Below are 20,813 nucleotides of genomic sequence, written 5' to 3' on the forward strand. Positions count from 1 at the left end.
TTGTAAACTACAAAACGTAATCGGTGATTGTTCATTCCGTTTTGGTGTTCCATACCGACTTATATGTTTTGAATAAGCTTAAGACCCTTCAAACATTAACGTAATAGGTATATTAAAGACTGTTTTACAAAAGGATTGAACTGTTTTACTTTCAAAGTCGTACTATATTGATATCTGTCATGTACGGATTTCCACTCTCACCGGTTAATTTCTTCTTTTACACATGCTTTTGAAACTTCCTGTTAAAACATCGCAAGTGTTAAAATTGTTTTTTGAGTGAATTAAACTTATTTTAACAATCATGAAGCGTTCCAGAATCATTTTAAAGCAGTTTCTTCTTTTCTTTGATGATGGGAAATAGGTTTTCTCAAGAAAATACCGCAAACGATCGCAGAGGAATTGAAACGTACACGTCAGGTCGGCACCTGGTTAAATTGGCATCTAGTCAAATCGGCACCCATTTGACATCATTTCGGCATCCAATAATATTTGTTATAATATTTTCTTTTCAATTAATTAATTACTGTTACCAAGGACATTGTGAATATGTTGTTGTGTATTTAGGTAAACAACGAAGCCCTTACCAAAGCTGTTGTTTTAACAATTAGACAATTATTAAAATAAAATGGAAAACTATGAGTCCCTTTCAATAAATCAAACTTTCATGCCAAATAATTAGCAAATTTAAGGTGTTTTTTTCTTCAGTAAAGTTTAAACAGCATTTAACAAACAATCCTGATAAATGCTCAACTGGTTAAAATAATGCAGAAAAATATCTCATGTATTAGTCCAAATAATTATGACGTCTGGCACGGCAATTTTAATTTTTTTCTGGGACGCCTTCCTACGACGTTCATAGGAAGGCGTCCCAGAAAAAAGTTAACATAGCCTTGCGGTCGTAGGAAGGTGTTCAAGAATAAAATTTAAAAAGCCTTGCCAGACGTAATAATTATTTGGACTACTCATTTATATATAATTAAAAATACATAAAAAAAGTCATTTAGTTGAGAAAAATAAATATATACAAAATGTACATGAACACCCAAAAATGTGAAAGTTAGTATTTAACTCTTTTTGCTTAAATACTGAAAAAAATTCTGGCAACCCCTTTCTTATTTTCACTCTTTTTGCTTAAAATACTGTTAAAAATATATATTTAACTTGGTGCCGGTTTGACTAGAATTCTTTGACAAATGTTTGAAATTATCTAAGTTTCATTAGACCTTTGATAACAGTAACAAAAAGATTATTTACTGAATATTTTGTGGGAGAAGGGGGTTCAGACTATGTGGTATCAGGTCTGTTTTCGCCCAATACATTTTCGCACCCTACATGTTCGCAAATTCGCACCTAAGGTCCGTTCGCACCCTTCTCATTCGCGCCCAATTTTAATTCAAATTCAAGTTGAATAATTGGAAAATCATGGTTGTTGTTTTAAATTGTTTTGGTGTAAATACTGAATGTATTTATAGCTTGGTATGATTAAAACATGGAAGATTATAAAGGAAAAACACAAAAGATAATTATTTTTAACAGCTTGGTCCCTTTGATCTGAAACCAAAATATAGCAATTCACTAATATAACCAAAACATGATAAAATTTATTCAACACACAAAAAAAACCAGTCAGAATCTCACTTCATTTTGAAACAAGTCAATGAAACAAAGTTATAGCAATACACTTACCAAAACATGATTAAGAGTTATTCAACACAAAATAAAACGTTGACAAAATACCACATTATTTAGAAAGGATTATTATTATTTTTAACAATACGCTATCCAAAACATGATTAAGATTTATTCAACACAAAAAAATAATGCTGTCTCACTTTATTTTGAGACAATGACAACAATTATACTTATAAGAAAACACTTGCTTACAGAGTTATTAAACAAAAAACCAATTAAGATTGGGTGCGAACATGTAGGGTGTGAAAGTGAAAGGGGGTGAACATGAGTGGGCGCAAATGTGAATGGAAGCGAAAGGACCCGGATTCAGACTATGTACCAGTGAGAAATATACAAGCCTTTCTACGGTATTTATTTGTACAATTCAGGTAGTCTTGACCTATTCATTTGTCTTAAAAAACCAGCCAGTTGTCACCTTCACTTCACACACACACACACATATACGAATATCAATTATATGCTTACGATACATGTTGCATTGTTAAACTATACGGTATGTGAAAATCAAGACTTGCATAAAAACTATCCCAATATTAGAGACAGTGGCGTCATTTTTCTTCAGAGCTTTCAGCTCTTTGATTACATCTTGGTATTCGTCTTAAATGCACAGATAAATTGGTATTGGCAATACTACTAATCTATTGTTAATTAGTAACTGGGCCAATGATACCTTGGACAGGACACTTATTTTTTCTTGTAAACCGTCACAGGTAATCGATACCATTGGTACCATCGAAATTGTTAGGTGACTCGTTATAGTAGTCGTGAATTGTGGTTATTGCCCCTTATAACGACATTTTGTACCATTTTTTTCTTCTTCTTCATTTTTTGACAAATACAAATGGAATTTTTATTTAGTAGCTTTTAAAAAATGATCACTCAGTAGGATAAAATCTACACACATTTCACATATTGTCGATTTCATAAAAGAGTTTTTGCTATATGTAAGATACTGATTTTTATATGAACGGGAGTACATCAGCCATGTCAGCAGTTAAAATCAGCAAATCAAATAATATAGTCTCTAAAGTTGAAAAATGCTCATTGTTGAAGATACAAAATCATGGTTTAGAGCCTCTCGTTTATTTTCTATACATAATGATTTGTTCACAGATTACCTTGCTTTGGTTTCTTTTGGTAAAAGCCCAAAAAAGGATTCATAGACTTTGTACTATTAGACTGCAAGAAAACCTATATAGCAGCAAAGAGATAGCTACAAGGAGTGTTCAATAATATAAAACAGACATATAATTCCTGTAATATTGGTATTTCACTAAAAAATGTAGTACCTACTATCCTAAAGAATCTATTTCATGTGGATATTCTATCAACAAAGGCGGGAAAACAAGTGTTAATGTAATTTATGTAGATACAGACACAATAACATCTTACTTTGTCTAGTGGTTATAGCACTCGTTTGACAGGCATTATATAATTAGTCAGAACTTTCGGAAGACTCTGTCTCTTAATAAAACCTGTAATTTGATTTGGTGGGAATCCAATTCTTCACCAATTACGTAAAGAAATATTGTATTTTCTCCACGATTTATTGAGAATGGAACGTAGGGAACACACACGTAAGTATATACTTACATATTTGTTAGTCGTTATTTTTGTGTGCTTTGTCAAAAAAGTGTCAATCTGTAGTCATCAGTTATATGCATAATCAATCAAGAAAGTTCTTACAAATATTAGGATTATTTAAACAGATAAAACGCAAGTTACTCCCAAGCTTAGATATAACTGTAGTCTTAATTTCATCAATGATTGAAGAAATATCTCCGGTTGCACGAAATTTAATAAATTATTGGATACTAGTAATATATTCAGAAATTGTGTATAAATGTAAGGGTTAATTGCTATATGATATTTTGCTTATTTATCTTTTTGGATAATTTATTGTTCGCAACAAGCATCTACCCGTCTATTTTGATGCATATACAGTAAAGCAAATTATTTTTACAAGTGGCAACTGCATTCAAGCGAGCGTTACTTTGCGTGTTTAGTTTCATAGCTAATTTCGTCTTTCAAATAAAGTACATTGATTTTATTCTGTAAAAAACGTCAAAAAGGAATTTTAAATGATATACATGCGAAGATTATTCGAAGCATTTTTGTTACACGCCAAGAAAGTGTACATAGATTCACCACCACAAGTGTTTATATCATCATTTATGTAATTAGCCAAAGTTACTACCACTTTGCACTAGAAATATCATTCTGATTGCTCTGTGATGAGTTTATAGTTGTGTTGCAGCAACATAGATTGATTAGTATTTATTTTTAACAGACAACACTTCAGTCATTCACACATATAGTAACACTTATAAAAAGCACACTAAGCAAATTAGTGAACACTAAACCCCGCCCAAACCCCATCCAACCCATGATGTTTATTATTAATTTATTTTTGTTGCACTTGTGTTATCTCTATTTATTATACACTGATTATTTGAGCTAAGTGTTTTTCATAATATATTATGTATTGTACCTTTTATAAGCCCTAGCCAAGCGTAGAGATTGAAACAGGAAATATGTGAGATTTATAAAAAAAAAAAACTCTACTTTCTTATGTGCATTTTTTCAATCAGAAACCGGTGTCCTATATTTCATCATATATTCTTTTTTTTTGTAATTAATTCGGAAACGAAGTTTTTATAGGAGATCTTTGTTAGTCTCTGTTTATATTTTATTATTAAGTTTACATAAGATGTGGACACTGGTCTATTGTTGAAGACCAGGTGTCGTACTCTAGATGTGTCGTTGGGTTTCTGGTTGTCGGTTTTACAAATAAGCTTACGTCTAAGATCGATCAAAAGTCATGAATAAATCAGTATACTTAATTACGCCCAATCTTGGTTGTCTTGTGAAACTGGGTCCTGTTTTATTGACGACTAACTCCTTTTAATAGCGCATCTTTTCAAAAGGTCCCAGTGTCATATTCTTATCACTTGGTGTTCCTCGTCCGTCGTCGTCCGTTAACTTTGTTGAAATCGTCTCCTCTATAGCTTAAAGAAACTGTGTTCGATGATCATATAAAAAATTAATAAAGTTTTAAAGTTAAAAGTGTTCCTTGTGTTTAAACTTCGTAATATTTATAATCCGTGCGGTATATAAATTCTATGATATTTCTTCAATTTTGTTTACTCCCCCCACAATTTTGTATCTAACAGCATTCAAACTTTTCAAAATTTATATATTATATGATATAGATAGAAAATGTATTTCTCGACTTATGGAAACATTTCGGATATATTTTGCCGATTTTAAAGAAGCTGAATCTCCGTGATTTTTAGCTGGAACATACATAAAATTTTGACCAATATGACATTCCTGGTCCTCGCGACAATTTGTCTACAATAACTCTGCGATGCTTGTTTCCTTTTGCCACATCTTCTTTATAAACAAGAAAAAAATTGATTACTAGTATATGTAAATTTGATATCTTTAGCATTCATCATTTGCATTTCAACTCGGACTGAATCAAAGGACCTACAAGATATACTTTTAATCAAGTGTTAACTTTATTCAAAATGTTGCATTGCCGTTGACAAAATATCTGAAATGTCTGTCCAGATTTAACGTTGATTAAGCGCTATTGTTGCCTTTAACTTTTATCCGTTTGACTATTCCTATCTCTTATAAGGCTACATGTACATTGCCAGCATTTGAATACACTCCAAGAAGACTTTGCAAGTTTGATATGAAGTTTTACTGATACAATCAATTTAACAAATATTGTCTCGACTGTAGCGTTTTGTTGTTATTTAGAATATTTAGTGAATATATCTCGCAGGTTCAATAAAAGCAACACAAGAATTAAAAAGTTTCACACGTGAGAAAACTTGCATCTATTTAGTGACATAAAAAGCTGCAGAAAAATGCACATCAGTTTGAAGAGAAATGTTGGTCAATGTGTATTTATAAAAACAAGAATGCCCCACTCGCACTATCATTTTCTATGTTCAGTGGACCGTGAAATTGGGGTAAAATCTCTAATTTGGCATTAAAATCAGAAAGATCATATCATCGGGAACATGTGTACCAAGTTTGAAGTCGATTGGACTTCAACTTCATCAAAAACTACCTGGACCAAAAACTTTAACCTGAAGCGGGACAGACGGACGAACGGACAGACGGACGAACGGACGCACAGACCAGAAAACATATCTTCTATCGTAGGTGGGGCATAAAAACGTAATTACAAGGAAGTTATCTATAGATCATAAAGACTCCCTGCATGACGTTTTTTTTAAAGAATACATATTAGATGTACTTTTTTATAAAAATAGTTTTGTTTGTTTTCTGTAGAACCTAATAAATATAGAGTTCAGTTGGTTTACAGTGGTAAGTCTAACATTTGTAGTTTCCCAGCATGCCTTTAGATTTATGTTTGAGAAAGTCAATCCCTTCCGTCTACAACATCACCAGCTTTATAATTTGTGTTCTTCCCTTTTTGGCTTAGCTCGAAGCTTATAGGCGTGAAAATGAATGTTTACAGCATAAATTGAAGGCACAGTGTAGTTAAGGCTACGTGCACCCTTCTTCCCGAGTTTGTAGTGGAATTTGTGTTGCTCAAAGCTTGGTTTTCTGTGCAACGCTTTTCGGACTGTAGTTTGTGTACTCGTCTATTCTTAAAACACAATTTTCGTAAGAAAGAAAAGAAACTAATTATAGACAAAAATGCAAACCATTCAAACCTATAATTGCCTGCAATTAATTCATATGAATTAACTTTGGTGGATAGTTATCCCATTGGCAACCATACCATATCTCCTTACTTTTATATTGTCTGCAAAGTAATGCAATGTACATAAAACGTATAGATTGAGCAGCTTCTAACCTTACCGAACTAAAATTTCAAATTTCAGAACCGTTTTCTAATTGAGTATTTATGCATTATGAGCAAAATAAGTATACACACGCACTACATTGATTATAAAAAAATTAAGCAAAACGGCTCAAAGGATTTAATAGTACGATCCTATTTCCATAATGTTCATTTCCTTGTTGACCACGCACCAGAATCAGCATTACATCCATTATGAAAATGAAGCAGTCCAAAAAAAGAAACTGAGAAAAATCCGCTCTGATTTTATATAGTGTCTTTTCATTGCGTAAAATTTATATATATATTCTCCAATCTGTCCATAAAACAGACAAAAAAACGTAAACAAACTTAAAACGATATATATTTCGTGTGTGTTATTTGCCCTCTAGGACAGAGAGGAAAATAGAAATGAATTGACATGTAAACTACACAATAACTCTTGTAATCTGAGTTGTCAGTAGCCCTTTAGTATTTTCTTTTATCATTATGAAAAGCGTATACTGTATAGTTATACATACAAATGTATCTGTGTTTAGATCAGGAAGGCCTGTGATAAAATAACCATGTATTCTGTATACAAAGCTATGCATGGAGGTAAGCAGATTTTGTATATATTCACTTCTGTAGTTCCGAGTTTTTTTATGCGAATTTAATTTCAATGTACAATCGACATCTGTACTTTGGTTAATTGTCATTTTTAAAAATTTCATTTTGCATTCCTCATAAATGTAAGCATGCATGAACTAAGGAAATAGATACAAGTGCCTGGTCTAGTTTTCTCTGAGAGCAATGTTTACGGAAACACATATATATACATTTAGAATAGATAAATAAGTATCTTATAAATACTAAGTGGGTGCAGTACTAACTTGGAAGTTTAGTTCCGTTTTGATAAAGATGCAGTTTAAATGTATGCATCACAGTAATTCGGTAAGGGAAAATCATGAAATTATGTAACTTGAGTCTAGCTTAAAATCGATGTCTAATGACGAGTCGCTTAGTTTATTATAAAATAAGTCGGAGACCTATTCTTAAAAAAAAACGATTATCAATATAAGGTTGGATGCTAGCATTTTCGGTTTAGATTTGTAAAAGAATCTTCAAACTGGTTTACAATCTTGTCCTTAGAAATAAGGTACACTTAGATACATGTAGGTAACATTCTTAAACATAGAGATTATCAATATAAGGTTGGATGCTAGAATTTTCGGTTTAGATTTGTTAAAGAATCTTCAAACTGGTTACAATCTTGTCCCTAGATACATGTAGGTAACGTTCTTAAACATTGAGATTATCAATATAAGGTTGGATGCTAGCATTTTCGGTTTTAGATTTGTTAAAAAATCTTCAAACTGGTTACAATCTTGTCCCTAGAAAAAAGGTATACTTAGTTTTCTCATTTGAATTGTTTTACATTGTCTTATCGGGGCCTTTTATAGCTGACTATGCGGTATGGGCTTTGCTCATTGTTGTAGGCCGTACGGTGACCATAGTTGTTAATGTTTGTGTCATTTTGGTCTTTTGTGGATAGTTGTCTCATTGGCAATCAAACCACATCTTCTTTTTTATATTAGATACATGTAGGTAATAATATTGATTATACCTAACATTGCCTCATCAATCACAGTAACAAATTATCCATTCATTATTGCAACTCTGTCCTCATAAACTGATCAATTATTTCCCAATTTGTGTTACACTTTTATCACCAATTTCTTTATTATTGTAAGTGATCGTTATTTCAATTTGCATGGTGGTGGTAATGTGATTACTTACTTGATAATTGGATTATTTATATACTGTGGCTAGTTCTAATGTACATGCACTTTTATCATATAGACAAGACTATGTTTAAAATCTTAAAGTTGTCACATACAAGAAAAGAAAATAAGTAAAGTGGTCCTTTTAGAATTGATTCTAAACACAAATGAACATTTTGTTTTCCAAGCATGTTGAAAAGATGTGGAAATTCTTTTTTTTTTCTTTTTGTTAAATCGCATCTTATAATCTTGGTATATTTACCGAATGTAAGGTTGCAACAACATTAGAAAAACTTGAATTAGCCTGATTTAGACATTTGTTAGTCAGCACCCTGAGCTAGCACCTCAAGTTTGTATCCAAGGCTTTAGCTATGAGGGCTCTGATAAAATTTTATCAAGAAAAACCCCATACAATTACTTTGATTTACACATAGATTTATTGTTATTTTCAGCAATTACTATCTTTCTGAAATAAGCGAATCCTTAAATAATATAGATAAACTACAATGAAGTAGATATCGTTACGTAATGTTTTAAATACGATGAAATAACCAAGTTTAACAATGAGAAATAACAAAATGCACTCGACATCAAGGTATATATTCAAACGATCAATTTCTACTGTAAATACGTAAGCAAATCGATTCTTCAACTTCCGTCTTCCCAACCCAACAATATTTATGTAACACATTCTTCCAAGAATGTATGTAAAATATGATGACACAGTTTCTTATAAACAAAACAGAAAGTTACCATAATATTTATAAATTATAACCACGAATATAACAAAATAAAATGATAGATTAGATATAACTTTTTCTTGTATTCAGTTATTATTTATCTTTTGTGATAAAACATATGTTGCATCAACATCTTGTGTTAGTATTAACAGTTCTACAAGTAATAACTATGCGATGTTAGACATACTAAACGTGAAACTATTCTGATTTACATGGGTATGAGTTACAAGCTGTGGCCAGAAAGTTATGAAGAGCCAGGTAGGAAGAGTTATCGTTCGTATTTATGTTAAATTCCTTGCTATGCATCAGTTTAACGTCGTATTATGTATAAAAAAAATGATATAGAAGAGGAAAACTTTACTGATATATATATATGTATGATACCTGGAAAAAAGTAGTACGATCTAAAATTCAAGTTTAACACCCCTATGTCAGTTGAAAAAAATACTTTGAAAGGTTTTGAGGACAGATCTTTGGTATCTTTTAACCTCAAAATTCAGTATAATTATATTGTAACTGCATTTTAGTATCTACTATATTCATTTGCGTTTTGAATATGACATTTAGAATATAAATCAATTCAATATAAAAATAACTAGATAACTTTGTTTTTTTGTGTTGCTGGGTAGCTCTTCAATGAAATATTCAATATCTCCTTTATTCATAATATTCACTTATATTCGGTAGATCAGATTATAAATACTCATATTTTAATGAATGTTTAAAGCTATATATGTGTAAAGTTAAGCATACTAGCGAAACTAGGAAGTTATTGTGTACCTCACTTTTATATAAGTATAACATATATATATATATATATATAAGTATATTGACATTTCTACATGTATACTATGAGTACTTAGTTTAATAATTTAATTTCCGGTTTACGCATAACTTTGCATTGTACGTTCCATCTCAAATTTCACAATGGGTTTTAATCTATTCTAGATATAAAGATATGCACAATTAATTGTTTGGCATTACATCAAAGAGCAAACAATAATACTAGGATGAAGTGCACACACAATTCGATTTATGTGGCCTTGCGATCTTAATTCAATCGGAAAATATGAAAAATTAATAACGCATTGACGTGATCTAATTATATATATAGAAAGTGAAAGTGTGTGCAATATTGGTTCACCTTTATGGGACTTAAATCCAATTTACTGCCATTTTTGTCCAACCACGTGGAAACACTATACCTGAATAAATAAACAGAAACTACATATTTAGCGAGAGTTTAAACTACTGATTATTGTTTGAATATAATTAAAACTCATCTACCGTTCAATTTAATGGATATCAGTGATTTTTTTCTTAGTGAAAATGTAACTGAATGAATTCCGGAAATGATGCGTAACCGTCTTTGGTACGGTAAGTAACTCCATTTTCAAGTGTCTGTAATATATGCCAATGGACGTTCAGCAAACTTGCTACAATTTACACTAGTGTTGATTTGCTTCACATTCAACTATGAATGTTTATTTTTGAAAAGAATAAATGAGGTCAACTAGTAAAAACAAGTAGGATCAAAACATTGGAATAAGTTAAAATTTGAAGTGTTATTTGGTTATGCACAAGACAAACTCGAGTACATTTTAAATTTTACTTCCCTCTTTAACTCAGTAAGAGTCAGGGAATATTTCGAGATATATGAATAAGATGATATTTCAAATATCTAAATTATAATCCTGGTACTTTTGATAACTATCTATTCTGCAAAATTATTTTACAATCGACTTGCTCTAGATTAAGTCAGATGTTACCATCTTAAACCTAACGTTTTCAGTAATACATAAATCAATATTCAATTTTGTGTGACTACATCTATATATCTACGTAAGACATATCAAGGCAAACTCCAATAAATTATAGTTTAAACGTGAAACAAACACAAGCAGACAAGTTTAAATGTCGAAATCAATATTTTTTCTGTCATGTATGGAGCTAACTTAATTTCTTATATCTATGTACTATATAATGTTATATCTTTAGGTATGGGCGATATTAACCTTTTTAAAGGTCAGCTAAGGATATTGATTAACGTCACATCTGTCTTGTATATTACAAATAAACTTACCTAGCGGAAACATTTGATTAACGCAAAATCTGTCAGGAGGAAAACATTAAGATATACATATTTCTTGGTTAACTCTTCAATTTTATTTTGATTCTATCAAACTATGTTTATTCGATGACTTGTGCCCTCTGTGTTCCAATTTTCTATATTGAGTTATCTCTCTTTTGAGCTTGAAATATACTCCTTGTTGAAAATTATTTTCCGTTGTCAGAAAGAGAACAGCAATGCACTTACAATTGCTAATTTTTTTAATAAAATAATATTTTTTTTTGTATTTTAAAGAAGTTTTGTATTGTAAACCATCCCAATTCCTCTCGTTTCAAACATTGCATGCACAGTGAAACTATTTCTCTCCGTGCACATGTCAAAGTTCTATCATAATGTCTTTTGATAAGGCTTTTCTCGATTTGAATCCATTATACACGCACCTAACTGTATGTTTTCAATAGCAATGAACTATTCTGGGAAAACAAATTAAATAACCTTTTATTGACTTGCCAATGGATACAGATAATCATTTTCTCTTTTTTTTAATCAATCGATTGAATATTGTCTTTCGTCCTATATTTACTTGCCGACTAAAACAATAGCATATTAAGCGTTGGTGTATTGTGTTTATTTAGTTCGATGCTGAGTTTGTTTGTTAACTATTAGAAATTAACAGTTCCATAAACAAATCAGTAATATTGGTTTGGTTTCAGGTCATTCAAAGTGAAATATTTATATTATAATTGGAAGTTTAAATCGAGGATATTTTTATTATATATTTCTGAATTGCAAGGAATATCAAGTTACAAATTGTTAAATGATGTATTTTAATTAGAGGATTATGTTTCATATCGAGGCTACTTTGCTAAGTTATTATATTGATCAATTTCAAATGGCATCCCAGGTTTTAAGAATAACAAGTACATTCAAGTAAAATCAACCGTTTATATATATATATTTCATATAAACGGTTATATTCCACTGTTTGAAATCATTTATTTGATTATTTGGTAACTGGCAACACAACGATAGGTACATCATGCACCATGGTAAAGAAGGGGTTGGAATAAGGGAGGTCAAGAACAAAATGGGGAGTTCTAGCGTCAACACAAAAATATTTGAGGTCATTGATGAAAGTTATCGTATTTATGATATCATATTGGGTGTTAATGTAGAATGTAGGACAAATTTGGAAAATATTGCTGTCATACCTCATTTAAGAATTGAATGTTTTTTGTTGTAAAATCATTAGGATGTAAAAGCGTTGACCGAAGTATATTTTATTGTTGAACCTCCTGACATCATGAATGTTACATTTCATTGTGTAATGAATGTTAATTTCAGAAGGACGCGAAATTGCTGTTAGTCAATAAAGAAAAACCCGTATCATTACGAAACATACATGCAATGTAATTATTAGAAGTATAGTGTAAAAATTGACTTTTGCCAAAATGGGTTCAAAATGCAATTGAAATAGTCCCAAGGTTCTGATAACTGAATAATATGCAAAAATTACAATTAACTGATGTTTTAGTGATGATTCTATATCAAATCTATATCTGCTATTTTGTATGCACAATTGAACCATTCTATACACCTCATGGTCTTTCTACACCTCGATAAACTTTCTTCTTCCCTCTCTGTTGATACAGTAGAATTTTTAATCAGCGAATATGTTTTTAAAAGCTGTTTTTAGACGTTGGCCATGATCGATGCTAGTTAATTATTAAACCTTTTTTCCTGTTCTGCACCGAATCCTTCAAAACGTCTATTCATCTTTATAATCCTACATAGCTTCATCAGCGTCCGTGACAACTTATAAATCAATAACTGGGCTATTATATTAGTTTCAAAACGAGATAGTATTGAACTGTTACATCAAGTTGCAAGAGAATTCATTCTAAAATCTATTGAAAATATCACTGAATCAGGCTTAGCCTTGTGTTGCCATTGTCAGAGAGAAGTTACTTATACAGAGTTAATCATTGGAGACATAAATAATGTATGGACAACTTGGAATATTGAATTAAAAAAAGAAAAAAAAAGAACTTGTTGAATTATTTATTTCCAATAAGTCGTATATTATATAAAGGAAAAGTTAATAAGACTCTCTAAGGACCAAATGTAAATAAGTCATATGAGGGGAAAATGATTAAGACTCAATAAGGACCAAATTTAAATAAGTGATATACATGCCGATTGTCGGATCCAGGGGTTGGGTTCCGGGGGTCGGGAACCCCCCTTTTTTTGACAATCAATGCATTTGAATGGGAGCATATAGTGGAACCCCCTTTAAGTCTGGGTTGGGACCTCCCCTTTTTTTGTAAAGTGGCTGGATCCGCACCTGTCATGTATAAGAAACCAATCAGAACCAAAATCAGTAAAAAAAGGTTATATGAAACCTGTATTACTTAGAGTGAATCGCCAAACGAAAGCGAGGTTCAGCCCTACTGCACTGTATTATATATACCGTTATCAGCAGTGTATATACTCATAATGCATAATGTGTTATGCATTAACTTCAAAGTGTAAACAAAACACAATTGCATGCATCAAAATTCTGAATCAAAACTATATTTATTTTTCTATGACATGTATAGGGGCACAGCAGGGTTAAAGTAAATAAACTTATAGCAAACGTAAGATTTGATTCTTTGAACAATACATTATTGATAATAGCAACTCTTAAACCCAGAAGCAGTAGAATACACTTGACCAACCGAATAAACAAACACCTATCACATGTTTATAGACTGGACAAACAAAAAGGCGAAATGGCTGAGGAATTACTTAAAATGATATACACGTCTTCAACCAAAAGTTAGAATTACATAAATGAAACTGCTGATTACCAAACCAATAAGTAACCAATAAGCATAAGTTTAGCTGCTGGGGAACTTGGTAGCCAAGAGTTATGATCCATAAAAAGTTTCAGAAATGAAAACTTAGAACTGAAAAGAAAAAGAAAAACGTATAGAACAAAACAGAATAATGAATGTACATTGTGTACTATCATGACTATTATTATGATACTTTGACAAGAGGTTGTATCATATATTAACTCCTATTGGATCTAAAGTATACAATTAGTTTCATATCTTGAATTTAACATCGTAGATCTACCGCAAAAGTAGCTCACATTGAATATTTCCATATACAAAGGCTCATACCACATCTTCCTATATATATTGTATAATTTCCAGTTTTTATCAGCAACCTCCCAATTACGCTTACATGTGAAGTAACGTATACCAAAATTATGACATATTATAATTTTTTTGTTGTTTTTCACGATTTTCTATATAGGAGGTTGCGTTTTACATGGAAACTTCTGATACAAAAGATTTTAATGATAGAGCTGAAGTAGCTAGTATGTTAAATATTTTACCAATATCATCATGGCCATGTTGGACGTTACAGAATATTTGATTGTCCATGTTCTTTTTGTTGTACACATGTAGTGCACAATCCTCATTAATTACCTGGTTCAGCAGCTTGGCGGGTCGACCCCGGTTTCGTCGAATTCGTGTTGTTCTTCTTTAAGTTTTCATGTTTTATATGTTTTTTGTTGGTCTTTTCGTTCTTTGACAATGACTGTGTTGTACGTCATTCGTCTGACCTTCATAGATTCCTTTGAATTTTTGGGTAAATTTTTATAAAATAAGAAAATATGAATGGGCTATTTAAGGGTATTCCTTAGACTTGAAAGTGCATTCATTGCATAGCTTTTGTCTGCTCTATGGTCGGGTTGTTGTCGCTTCGACACATTCCCCATATCCTTTTTTAATTTTACGCTTTCTCGTTTTGATGTTTTATTCATTGAAATAAAAATACAAAAGAGAAATATGAATACAAAATCTTGAATATGATAGTTCTTCACAAGTAAATGTATCTATGTATATACATTTGTATAGGTAAATAATCACAGGTTTGTTGTAGGCGTTACATTAATAATATTCAACTCTTAAATATGTATAACTAATCAATTATGGTATGTAAATAGGAATTTTATTTTATAATGAGAAGAAAAAGGTAATTTAGAGATATTTCAACACCTACACACATACACAAAATGTATATACTGTCATATTATTCAAAATATGCAATAATAAACATGCATAAAATACTTATTATATGTGAAGTTAGATTTTCGATTGAATAAGTGTCTATTCGTAACATTCCGACTAAATCTTTTACTTGATGTTGTATCACAAAATGCTCTGCTTCACCCCAATCTTCTTTTTACGGCTCAGCCGGGCGGCATCGTGGACGTTCTTGGTGGCTATGCCGGGGGAGTAATGATGGAATAATTAAGTCGCATCTTCAAATTGATAACAAGTTTTTGTTTAATTATAAACAAGAAGATGTGGTATGATTGCCAATGAGTCAACTCTCCACAAGAGACAAATGACACAGAAATTAACTATAGGTCACCATACCGCCTTCAATGATGAGAAAAGCACATGCCGCGTAGTCAGCTATAAAAGGCACCGAAAATACAATGTAAAATTCAAACGAGAAAATTAACGACCTAATTTATGTACACAAAAAAAACCCGAACGAACGAAAAACAAATTTGTACTAGTAACACATAAATAAACGACAACCACTGAATTACAGGCTTCTGACTTGGGACAGCCACTTGCATACAGAATGTGGCGGGGTCAAACATGTTAGCAGAATCCCAACCCTCCCCTAACATGGGACAGTGGTGTAACAGTACTTTTTCAATTAGTTCTTCTGATAAAAAAAAAAAAGACTATTCATATAATGTAAAGTGCATGCGAATTTTGTCTGCGTTAGTATTACACATTAACCCCTTTATGACTTATCAGTACCTTTAATGTAACGCGTACTTCTATATACAATGTGACATACATGCAATTAACTTGTAAACATGGTGTATCACTTTTGATGTTTAAACATTTAAAGTTGTAATTTCGATATTTTTGCAAAGACATTTTGATTTTGGCATGAAAGTGAACAACTGGTTTTCGTGACGAACTATGTGTTCAGTGTACAATAAAACATACAGTAAGCATATCCGGGATTTATTATTGCCCTATAGTGAAATGTGTAATATATATTCGGTTTTAAAAGTGACAAGGTGTTTGTATTTGTTTTTAGTGTAAAAACTTATAATATTGCATATTTTATATAATTTTAGTAACCTGTACAGTTATAAAATAAACTTTTTAGCGATTTTGTTTGTTCGGGTGATGGGTTTGTTGAATGAATGGTTGGAACGAAGGATTTGACATACAATGTACAAATTACAAAGACTTTAAATGGATAAATTAGAATTTATTAAAGCAATTTATTACATTCTTTCTGCAAATTAGTTTCCAGGGGATAACAAATGGAAATTAATCAGATCAATTGTTGGATCTTCTCTTGAATGAAGAATTTTCTTCCGCGAGTTTTCTTTGATGCGATTGCTGCACAGTTGATATACCATGTCTATATATTATACTATATGGTATTCCTGTTCTTTAGTCTATTTCATCCCGTTTGATGTTATTACAAATTATCCTTTGAAGCTAGCTAGAAAACACATCTTTATGAAAATTGGCTAGGTTATGTATATAATTTACTGCACACAACTCATGCCAACTCTTAAAAGATTTTCATTACTTTACATTGACACGGAACGAAAACCGCTTTATCATTGCACCAGTTTCAGCAAACGTTGACATTGATCTGTTATATGTATTTCCTGTGTTGAAAGGAGAAAGTTACACGGCTCTGTACTGAGTTAAAAGTACGCAACATTTTTTATATGACCGTAAATAAAACCAAAATAAGCAACTCTATATTTTATATATTTTACACTATGCTTAACTGTTTTAATACGTACACTATATATGTCTTAAACTTTAGTAATACATTCACTATGTCTTAACCTGTAATAATACGTACACTATGTCTATGTCTGGCACTGTAGTAATACGGACACTTTGTCTTAAACTGTAGTAATAGGTGCACTATGTCTTAACCTGTAGTTATACGGACACTTTGTCTTAAACTGTAGTAATACCTACACTATGTCTTAAACTGTAGTAATACCTACGCTATAAATAAATTTTGTGTATTTACTGTTTTCTGATTGGTTAAAATTATTAGTTTTATTTTCAATGTTGTCAATTTTGATGGCGACACGCCCACTATGACGTTGTGTATTCATACGCCAACGTGTGTGTACGTTGTTATTGTCAAGATAAATAATATAAAAAGTCCTTTGAGCCTTAGTTTGATAGAAATTTATTTATAATGAATGGCAATAATTTATTTTGATTTTATTGAACCATAAAACTAATTTTTGACTCTTCACATTTTACATAATCCGCTTCGCTATGTACACTATGTCTGACACTGTAATAATACGTACACTATGTCTCAAACTGAAGTAATACGTCGTACACTATGTCTTAAACTGTAGTAATACCTACACTATGTCTTAACTGTAGTAATACCTACACTATGTCTTAAACTGTAGTAATACCTACACTATGTCTGAAATTGCAGTCATACGTACACTATGTCTGAAATGGCAGTCATACGTACACTATGTCTAAAACTGTAATAATACGTACACTTTGTCTGATTATAGTAACACGTGCAGGAAGAACCCTGACTTACTAGACTTACTTATCTACTTAGTATTGCTGTCCCATTTTTATTTGAATAAATATTCAGGAATCTGAACTTTTTATTTGAACGCTGATAGTTCCACTACATATATTGCGCAGATTATTTTATAATTCCAGATATATTCTCGGCAGAATGTATTGGACAAAATATACAAGGTTTATATTCCTATTTTGTCGATGTTTTCAATAGCATTGTTTTGTCTTGAACATTCAACCGAATGTATAACCTCTTCACACGTAGTTTGTACCGCGGCAGTGCTATAGCTATGTGACATTATCTATCATCCATGAACCAGTTGATAATGAATTGCAATGTGTTTTGATACCTGGCATGATTCAAATGCTTAATGTCAAATTGATAATATTATTTATATTTGTGTTTATGCTATAGATTGTAATTCCCTACAATAAATTTGATTTAAGGCGGTTGTTTTGCTGTTTTTGTCGTTGTTGTTGGTGTACTCTTCAACACTTTTATAGTTTTGGCGCTCGAAAAGCGGTGTTTTTGCACGATCAAGTCTTGAACTTGATGGTTATTACAATTTATATACTACAGTTGGCCTTATGAAAAATAAAATATGATAAAGACATCGATTACATATTTTACACGGTCAGACAATTATGTAAATTAATACATGATACTTACATACAAATATGAAGCCAATAAATTTGCATAAACTTACATTATGAATAATTATATATTGAATATAATACCGATATTATTTATAACCATCTCATATAGAATGTCAACCAAATTTCTTCAGATAACTCATTATACAAATTTTCACTATATAGACTAGCTAGAAAATGATTAGACAAATAAGTAGTCTATTATGAATACATGTGTTCTGTATGGGGTCCTTTGTTTCGTGTCTCATGATTGTCAATGGGACAACTCTACACAAGAGAAAAAAAATGAAATGACTCAGAAATTAAAACTATAGGTCACCGTACGGCCTTCAACAATGAGCAAAGCCCAAGCCCATATACCGCATAGTCAGCTATAAAAGGCCCTGAAATGACAATGTAAGACAATTCAAACGAGAAAACTAACGACCCAATTAATGTACAAAAATGTACAAAAGAAACCAATATGTAACACATAAACAAACGACAACCACTGAGTGACAGGCTCGTCTTTATTGTGCTTATAATGAAATTTAAAAGTTTGTATCTGTTAGGCTTAAGAGGGTAAACCTTATACTTATACCCGTTGTATGTTCATATAACAGGTTAACTTTGTCATCTGACCATTACACTACCAGACTCAAGCTAGCTAGGCGAGTTTGTATTTTAGGAGCTCCTAAAATATTTCTTTTTATCCTGCAATTGGGTGTCCTACTATACAGATACAGCCCTACAGATATCGCTATGCTGTATCTGTATACTATACAGATATCGCTTCTAAGCTCCGCCCACTGCCGGACTGAGTATTGTTTGAACCTGTGTGACCTCAGAATGTGTATTCCACTTGCATTCCAATGACGATGACAATTGTCGATTTCAAAACTTGAATGTGTATGATTATGTTACAAAATCAGCCATGTCAATTTCAGCATGCATGTTTAGTGAAAGTCAAGTCTGAAGCGTAGGACAACTCGTACACTTCTGTTTCAAATTGGACAATGTTTTGTTTTTAATTTTTACTGTTGAAATTAGTTGTTATGTTAAAATAGATATTTATTCACCCTGAGCGATGTATTATTATTGACCATTCGAGATTCTTTTTTTGCGAATCCATCTTCAGCGTAATGTGTGATTTTGATATTACTACGCGGGCCTCAAGGGATTACAAATCGAAAATAAATGCTAAATATGTAAGTTTTTGTGTTTTTCAAAACACAAACAATTTACAGAATTAATTGCAGGATAAAGACAATAACTGTTAAGTGTCTTTAAATATCAGCTGTATTTGTACTCGGCTCGAAACAGGTGTAGTAGCTCGCTAAAAGCTCGCATACACCTTGTTTCCTAGCCTCGTACAAATACAGCTGATATTTAAAGACACTAAACAGTTATTGTCTATATAACTGAAACATTTAATTTTCGTTCGTCGGTAATTCATTCGGTTTAACACAGTGTAACAGCTGGAACAGTATATATCGATATAATGTAACATTTGATTATTTGATTAAGAAAATTAAAGTAACTCCAGTACTTGATAGAGCTAACATATTTCAAGCAAAAGAAAATTATGTTTCTGTGAACAGCCTGTGTATTGTAACACATTGCTCGATAAAGACCTCAGGTAACCAGATTGTCTGATTGTTATGAACATAAATTTATACAAATTTATGAAAATCTCCTTTTATCAACGGTGCATATTTGGACATAAGCCATAAATTATTGAGAAAACATGGATTAAAGTACGGCTCTAAGCGATATTTAGAGGTCCATTTTACAACGTGTCGAACGTAGTTATGCCAATGTATGCCCTTGATAAAAGGACATACCGAATATAAAACATAAAATAATTGCATTGTAATCTTATGTAACAAATAATCACAATCAATAGAATGCAGATAAAGTGTTTTTGTGTGCAGATTTATTGAGACTATATATGTCATCTGCTCAACCAGAAATGATTGGGACCTAAAGGTACGGTAATAAAATGTCTTTACCTGTCATTATGCATCAAGAAATAACAATTTATCATTAATCAGATGTGAAGTCTGTTACATATTTGACCGTTCTACACCACTATAGGATCTACACAAGAAAAGCAGGTGATACTCTCGGGAAATATTGAGAGAAGGAAGAATTAACTTGATATGTATGTACATACACCTGCATTAATTGTTCGATTGCAATTCAACAAGGAAGAAAAATAAATCAGAAACTGTGGATTAGAAAAAAAAAACGAATGTTATTGTGAACAGACAGTGCAGTTGGAAAAGAATAAAGCTTAATAGGATTAATAGCATTATCTTTGCTTGATATACAGGACTTTTTGTGTTCTTAACAAATTGACCTGTTTCGAATTGGAAAGAGGGTTACTTGAAGTGATCAGCAAGTTATTAAGTATAGACTAAGTCATCATTTGAGGAACAAACTGTATCAGAATAGACT

General features: G+C 31.6%; 1 protein-coding gene across 5 annotated transcripts in view; it reads left to right on the plus strand.

The window, feature by feature from the left end:
- The first annotated feature begins 3,130 nt into the window (after nucleotides 1-3,130).
- LOC134696390 (uncharacterized) overlaps nucleotides 3,131-20,813 on the plus strand; it is a 48,228-nt gene continuing 30,545 nt past the window's right edge. The window contains exons 1-2 of one of the 5 annotated variants that reach the window (XM_063558133.1): nucleotides 3,132-3,269; nucleotides 6,004-6,039. In XM_063558133.1, coding sequence (XP_063414203.1) covers nucleotides 3,248-3,269; nucleotides 6,004-6,039 — 58 coding nt within the window. In that variant the 5' untranslated portion in view covers nucleotides 3,132-3,247. Of the gene's footprint in view, nucleotides 3,270-6,003; nucleotides 6,040-7,003; nucleotides 7,118-9,220; nucleotides 9,282-9,894; nucleotides 10,401-20,813 lie in introns of those variants that run through there. The other 4 variants (XM_063558137.1, XM_063558135.1, XM_063558134.1 and 1 more) reach the window with 4 other exon arrangements.

This window comes from Mytilus trossulus, chromosome 14, assembly GCF_036588685.1.
Source record: "Mytilus trossulus isolate FHL-02 chromosome 14, PNRI_Mtr1.1.1.hap1, whole genome shotgun sequence".
NCBI lineage: Eukaryota > Metazoa > Mollusca > Bivalvia > Mytilida > Mytilidae > Mytilus > Mytilus trossulus.